We start from the raw sequence: 7297 nt of genomic DNA on the forward strand, positions 1-7297 counted from the left end.
ACATTGAGGGTCCTGGAGGCGGAGCTTCGTCAGAGTTCACTGCTGCGCCTCGGCTTCAGGATCGTCGTAGATGTAGCTGCCGACACCTCCAGTGTTAACACCTGGAGGGGAGCACAACACAGGGTTGAACTCTAAAAGGCCCGATCAACAATCCTCCATTAAACTGATAAACAAGCGTGCAGATGCCTCAACTAAGCCACACCCCTAATTATGCGAGATTTACAAACCAACTGTGTGAACTACTTCCACCTGCTGTATCTGACTGTGTTCATACGCGAGTGTGCTCGAGTACAGAACGATGTTACCGACAGGTGAGACGGGATCAATCATGCTCGGGCGTGGTAGGAGACAACCGCGCCCTGATATATATATATATATATATATATATATATATATATATATATATATATAGGTCTGACATAACCATAATAATAATAATAATAATAATAATTTTAGTTGTTTGATGAGTGTTTCTTTCTTCTTACCTTTCGGTCCAAACAGAACAGCGTAGCACGGTTTGTGGCAGTACGGCTGTCCATCATGCTGCAACAGAAACATCAGATTTCCTCCTCGTTATTTAATATTGTTAAAAAAAAAAGTAAAAAAACAATCATGTGTCTGACTCATGGTGGCGTTGCACGTATCCTTCACCTCTGCGTGGCTGCCAGCAGCCAGAGTCTTACTGCAGCGCTCACAGCGCAGACAGGGCCGGTGCCAGTTCTTCCCCAGAGACGACACCTTCTCAGCTGAATGACAAACCCAACCGTGGAGACCGTTACCATGACAACCACTCCACACACATCCCAAAAACTTGTGTGGTTAATGCACCCACGTGTGACGAGAGAGAAAGCTACGTACCGAAATAAACCGTCTTGTTGCATCGAGGGCAGATGTTTGGTCCTCCGGAGAAGGACGAGAAACTCGCAGCTAAAAAAACAACATTTAAGTAGATTTATTTTTTATTTCATTCAACTTTATATCAAAGCAGGTATTTCAGCTATTTAGATTTGTTGACTGATTATTAATTAGTAATTTTAGAGCCAGAGTCCGTGTTTTTATAAGTAGGGGAGACTGTTTCTTTGTTGTTGTTTCCAATGTTCTGCTTCATAAAACTACTTAAGGAGATCATCTCTGATCATTTCACAAACTTTACTGTTTTCACATTTCTGCACAATAAAAGAAGAAAACTAAAAACCTCTATTTGTATCCCTCTGCTATACCTTCTTTTACTTTGTATTTGTTAGGGTTAGGGTTAGATGATTTATAATGTTTTATTTGTGTATTTTTGTTTTTCAGTTTAGTGAAATTTCACCTTTTAATGTTAATTTTCTGTCATTATTTTACAATGTAAACGTTTTATTTAATTGTAATTTAATTTACTAATGAGTTATTTGTTCGTGGCAACATGTAGTGATTTTAGACAATTTTTACTTGAATTTTTCATCCTGTTATTTTTCTACCTTTTTTTTTATCTTATCACCCTTTTTCATTTTCATCTCCCTGATGTCATCCTTAAACATGCAGCGCGTACATTCTGCCAGCAGGAGGCTCTCCAACACAACTATAAGACAAGATGATGCTGATACTGGCAAGGACTCATGGGAGTGATTCTCTCAGCTGTTTAGTCATTTTTAGAAAATGTAGAAATTTGAACGCTAACATTGTCATTCAATTCTACGTAATAAACCTTTAAGCACACAAAAGTTGCATTTTTTACTAAGATTTTTTTACATCTTTCTCTAAACTAACTCAGTGCTATTTTCTTCTTCTGATGCGTCTCCTCTCCTTCCTCACCAGTCTGTTTTTCCCCTCTATCTTCTCTGTCTTGATCGTCTGTTCATCAAACATTTGCTGAACTCGACCTCAAACCTCCACATCCCACCAGAGAGGATGTTTTTCTCGCAGAAGAATCTCACGTCACGTCACCTTCTCTCTCTCTCTCTCTCTCTCTCTCTCTCTCTCACCCTTCACAGGTCCTCGTGCGGGGGCTTTTCTCTCCTCCTGTGGTTTGGCGTTGGTTTCCATCGAGACCGCAGCAGGGGCTTCGTTGGCAGGACTGTCGTACACGTAGGAGCCAGCGCCGCCGATGTTAACGCCTAAATCAGAGCCAAACGTTGCATCATGCACAAACTGGAAAAATAACACCCAGAGTGGGAAGCAAAAGTTATCTGTCATGGGTGTTAAGAAGAGCAAATAGCACCTTTTGGTCCGAAGAGGGCGGCGTAGCACGGCTTGTGGCAGAAGGGTTTCCCATCATGCTGCAAAGTAAACAGAGACGTCACTGACTGAGTGTAAAACGGGTCAGTTAAACACGTTTAAAATATAAAGTCAACTTAAAAAAAAAAACAGACAAAACAGGACTTATTCAAAGACGCTGTTCTGTACTTTTTTCTCTGTTCATGTTGATGTGTGGAACCTTTAATGACCAACACATGCAGCACTAAAGGGACAGCGGTTTGTCTCGTAGACATTGGTAAGCACCTATTGGCTGGAGACAGGAAATGGTAAGTGCCTCTGGGAGCGAAGGCCAGCCCGCCAGCAGTGAGCGGTAAAAACCTCCATCCAACACGACTCAGTTTCATGAACAACGCCGGCGTGTGTTCAGATAGCGACTTCCTCTCTGTGAAATAAAAGCCATCGTTTCTTGATTCTTTACGTCCACCAGAGGAGCCTCTCATTTCAGCCTCACTCAGACGAACTGCACTTTCCTCAGTCAGTGAACGCATCACGGCTCGTTAAAGGCCAGACGTTCACGAGGACTTGAAAGTCTTTTTGTGATCCTTGTGGTCACGTTGAGCTCAGTACCAGGCACCGCACCAGCTTAATAACTTATCATGCCATTGTTTACACCGAGGTAGACAGCCCCCCCCCCCCCAACAAAGTCTCGGACTGTGTTTGAACTTGGCAGTAACGTCCCGATGAGCTGAGCCCAGCTGAGGTCTGAAAACAACAAACCCTAACAAAAGATGGAGAGGACTCAGGAGCTCTTTAAGAACAGAGGACAGAAGTCAAATCGAACATAATGAGTAAAGAAGTCTAAAATAAAAGTCACTCTGATGCAGTGTAGAATTCACTTATTCCTCAGCTAAAGAGTGGATGGTATTCAATCTGTGTTTTAAAAGTATACTGATGTGATTTTTAGAAGGCTTTTCTCCTGTTCCACGGCTGAAGGTTAAACATGAAGACTTCCTCTCTTTGACTGCTGATTGCTGTATTGTTTCCTGTCATCTGACGCCGAGTCACGAGTGGATCAGACAGGTCGAGTCGATCGTCTCTCAGCAGGAAGGTCGAGGGTTTGATCCCCAGCTCCTGCAGCTGCGTGTCCGACTTGTCCTTGGGGGCGGAGCGTGTATAAATGTGTATGTTTGATCTCTATCTATAAGTCTGCTCATGCAAACCTCCCGTCCCAACACCTGCAGGACGGGGGACGGGGGGGACGGCGGGACCTGCAGAGTCAAAGCGCTCTGATTCATCAGAAGACTAGAAAAGCAACAAGTCCTTTCATCATTTCACACCTCCTCCGCCATGTGCACGACATCAACCCTCACTGACCTCGACAGGAAGTCGCTGAGGTTTCTCTCTTCTCAACACTTTCACTTCGGTTAGATGACTTCTCACATTTAACCACGCAGAAACCACAAAGTACTTCCCCCCCGAGGCACTTCCCTTTGTTAAAGGAAACACACAGACTGTCGAGGTTTCACTGAACAATAACAAACATTATTCACTCTTCCTGTCCATCATGATCGTTTACAAGAAGCACTGAAAGTGAGATTCAGGCTATAAAAACGTTTGAATAAAATATGACATCATCTTTTTACACCTGCACACCTGCACTGTACTCTGTATATAGGAGGGGACGAGCTCCACTGATTTTAATGCCTGATTGATATTTTTAGTCTGATTTTTTAAAATGGGTTTTGGTTTATTTTTAGCCGTACTGTCCTCACGTTTGCTGCCAAACAATCCGAGCCCTTTATCATTTCTCTTCAGAGGAAGATTCATCGAGAGTTAACACGTGAGACATTTAAAATGAAGTGGATGAGATCATTACTGCTGCTTCCACACGTGCAGGACAAGACCTGCTCTGTCCACAGGGGGGCGCCAACATAAAACCGAGCTGGAAGTCCCTCACAGGAGCTTTAAAAACAGGAAGCTAACAGTGTTCGCTCACCTCAGCGTGGCCTCCGGGGTTCAGCGTCTTGCTGCAGCGCTCGCACTTCAGACAGAACTTGTGCCAGTCTTTCCCTAAAGAGGACACCTTCTCCGCTGCAGGAAGACAAGAGACAGGAGTGAGAGACAGCGGCATACATATTCTACCCTGTGCACGCTGTGTGTGAAGATACGACACAACCGAATGTTCTCACATACACGTCTTCTTTCTTTCTGTCAGATACACCTTTCACATGTAGCTAGATTAGAATACAGACAAAAATAAGACCCCCCCCCCGCTCTCTGCCTGACCTCCCTTCAGAACCCCCCCACCCAAAGGCCTCGTCCTCGTTTTGAATATCTGCTGTTCGAGTCTGACGAGTGGAGCGAGAAGGACAAAGTTCTCTGTTCGTCCTGCTCCCAGAATATCCCCGCAGATAAAGTGACCACACGGCGCTCAGCTGACAGCCTGTCGCTCTGATACGTGACAGAGAGGCAGAGAGACAGAGAGGCGCTCTGAAGGTGGACTGAGGCCTCGACCACACGTAGACGGGTATCTCACAGAACAAAGATATTTCTCTACGTTTCGGCCTCTCGTCCTCACGAACACGCAGATTTACAGCATCAAAGACGAAGCTTTTCAAAGTGAAGATTTGTGAATTCTCCGTTTATGCGTTTCAAAGCGTCACTGCCTTCGACAAAACGTCGCGTTCGGCATGCTTATGAATGTGTTTAATTAAACGCACTTCTGCGGTTATGTGTGGATGAAGTTTTTTCTTGAAAAACGAGGTTGTGTGTTTGTTTTTTTCTAGACGGACGGGGCAGGAGATTCGTTTTTACAAAAACCCGGCTACGTGTCTTCAGAGTCTTTAATTCTAAGATCTACTCTGTTTTTTTTGTTTCCTGGTCGCTGGCTTCTTTTTGACACTCGATTCATACTGACATCTTTTGGAGCTCAAAATAGATGAAGACTGCTGAGCGTCAACTACAAAGAGCGGATACTTCCCTGTGCAGGCGCTCACACTGATAAGAGAGACGAGCTTGTTTTGGTCGAACCTTGCAGGGCGGGGCTTCGACCCCGGAGATGAGAAGAGAGGAGAGAAAAAAAAAAAAAATCGATCCCCGGGATGCGTGTTGCGATCGCTCAATAATTCACGGTGCCATGTGGTGAAGCTCTGAAGCAGCACTGTGTCATGGAAACAGAGAGCGGCTCTGAATGAGTGAATCACTGTCAGATAAGACCAGAAGCTGCTGCCTGTTATCTCCTGCAGAGATAGTGACCCATTTATAGCCCGGTGTGAGCGGTGCTTAAACAGAGTGGTTACTGAAACGTTCATTTGGGATCAGATATATGAACAGAACCGAGGGAGAGCAGAGCAGCTTAATTACAGAGTGAAGGCTGCTGACACATGAGGATCTTTTGTCCCCCTGGTGGGAAATCTCTGTGATATTCACGTCAGACATTTTCTTGCATGATAAAATATTTTAGGTTAAGATCAGAGGATTTACTGTTTCTTTAAAAGGTTTTTCTGCCTTGATTTTAAAGATGGGACAGAGTCAGAAATCAGGGAGAGAGAAAGTGCCGAAGGCCGGACCCCCAAACCTGGGCGGGCCGCCCAAAGGGACCCGGGCGTCTGCAAACAATTCGGAGGCCACCGGCAGCCTGGAGATACAGTTTAATATTGCATGCAGTGACAACAATGATGCACAAAAGACTTTCTGGAAAACACGCAGAAAGAAATAAGCTCGTTATGATCCCATCACTTCGACGTGCTGATTACATTTCTCTGTCGTGTGCAGAAGAATGTCGCTAACTGAGATGATGTATGATCCTTCCAACTCAGTTTATCAGACGTTATCATCCAAAGCAACGTTCACGAGGTCGGATCTCGAGAGGAGTGCAAACAAACAAACAGCTTTCAGACCAATCAGGACACACGGCTGCTGACAGGAAGTGACCAGAGACTTTTTAACTTCAGCAACATCGACCGCTGTTTCTCATGTTTGATTGAAATGCTGTCTGAGCCTAACTCTGAGTCGACCTAACGACAGGCTGAGAGCTGGAGCTGAGGCGGGGCTTAACTTCAAACACACCGTTACACCTGTCAATCATGTCAGCTACACGCCTTGTTGTGAATAACGTTTGTCCGTCATTAAATCAAACGACTTATCAAAGAAAAAACACAGCGTGTGCCGAAATGCTGACATGTTATTTTTTTTGCCTTTTTTTTTTTTTTTTTGCATGGGTGTGTATGCGACTTCCAGCCTCTAGTGGACACTCGATGAACTGCAGGATTTTGCGTTTTTCACCTCTCGCTCTGGACAAACATGATCTGATCAGCTCAGACGAGTTTCAAATGTTACAGATGTGTATTTTTGGCGTCACCACTTCTAACATGTTGCATGAATATGAAAATGTCACACAGTACGCTTCTCTCCACTCCTGAATGATTTCCCCAAGTTCAGACCTGAAATAGTTAAAGATGAACAGCATAGCCTTTAAAATGAAAGAACTACCTTTAAAGATGTGGGTGTGAAGAGCCTCTTATTATCCTCCTAATCAGACAGTGATTTATGTAAGAGTAATGAGTCACCACATGATCCTCTCTGAACAACATTTATCTCTGCTGTAGAGCTTTTAGCATGCAGTCCAATTAAAAACACCATGTAGGTAATTTGTCTTTCATTTTCTACAAATGAACCCCCCTGTATTTAATGAATCTCAGACCACGTGACCTCTGTGGCTGCTCGCTGTTTAAACATCTAATCCCGTTTATCCTCAAATCCCCTCTGAGAATAACAGGCCACCACACACATGGTTCAAAATGAACGAAGAATGGAGAATAAACCGAGAAACACGGCGGTCAAATCATGACAGACAAAAACAGCCACTTACCGAAGTACACCGTCTTGTCGCATTTTGGACATTTTGACGCCATTTTTCGGGCCGAACAAAGAGAAAGGGGTCGTTTCAGTCGCTCCACCGGCTCTCAGTCTGTGTGTGTGTGTGTGTGTGTGTGAGAGAGAAAGAGTGTGTGTGTGTGTGTGTGTCTGCGGCTCCAGCGGTGCAGACACACCTCAGAGGATGGTGGTGATGATGGGAGAGACTGGCGGCTCACGCCCTCTCTCGGCTTCCTTCTGCCTA

The 7297-nt window shown here is 44.6% G+C and overlaps 1 protein-coding gene across 1 annotated transcript; it reads right to left on the reverse strand.

The window, feature by feature from the left end:
- Positions 1-7297, reverse strand: LOC306832267 (cysteine-rich protein 2-like). The gene is made up of 8 exons (XM_079356817.1): positions 7049-7297; positions 4175-4269; positions 2201-2258; positions 1965-2096; positions 859-927; positions 652-746; positions 486-543; positions 1-101 (listed from the first exon to the last, which is right to left on the reverse strand). Exons 1-8 carry the CDS (start codon positions 7089-7091, stop codon positions 37-39), a joined length of 615 nt encoding a protein of 204 aa, XP_079212943.1. The 5' UTR covers positions 7092-7297; the 3' UTR covers positions 1-36.

The sequence above is a fragment of the Symphodus melops genome (genome assembly GCF_947650265.1).
Source record: "Symphodus melops genome assembly, chromosome: 1".
Lineage (NCBI taxonomy): Eukaryota > Metazoa > Chordata > Actinopteri > Labriformes > Labridae > Symphodus > Symphodus melops.

What these genes read in the sequence shown, in the direction of transcription:
- LOC306832267 (XM_079356817.1), bottom strand. Translation starts at nt 7,091, where the DNA reads ATGGCGTCAAAATGTCCAAAATGCGACAAGACGGTGTACTTCG. An exon ending in CGACAAGACGGTGTACTTCG is followed by an intron (nt 4,270 to 7,048) that starts GTAAGTGGCTGT and finishes GTCTTCCTGCAG; the next exon opens with CGGAGAAGGTGTCCTCTTTA. An exon ending in CAACAAGACGGTTTATTTCG is followed by an intron (nt 747 to 858) that starts GTACGTAGCTTT and finishes TTTGTCATTCAG; the next exon opens with CTGAGAAGGTGTCGTCTCTG.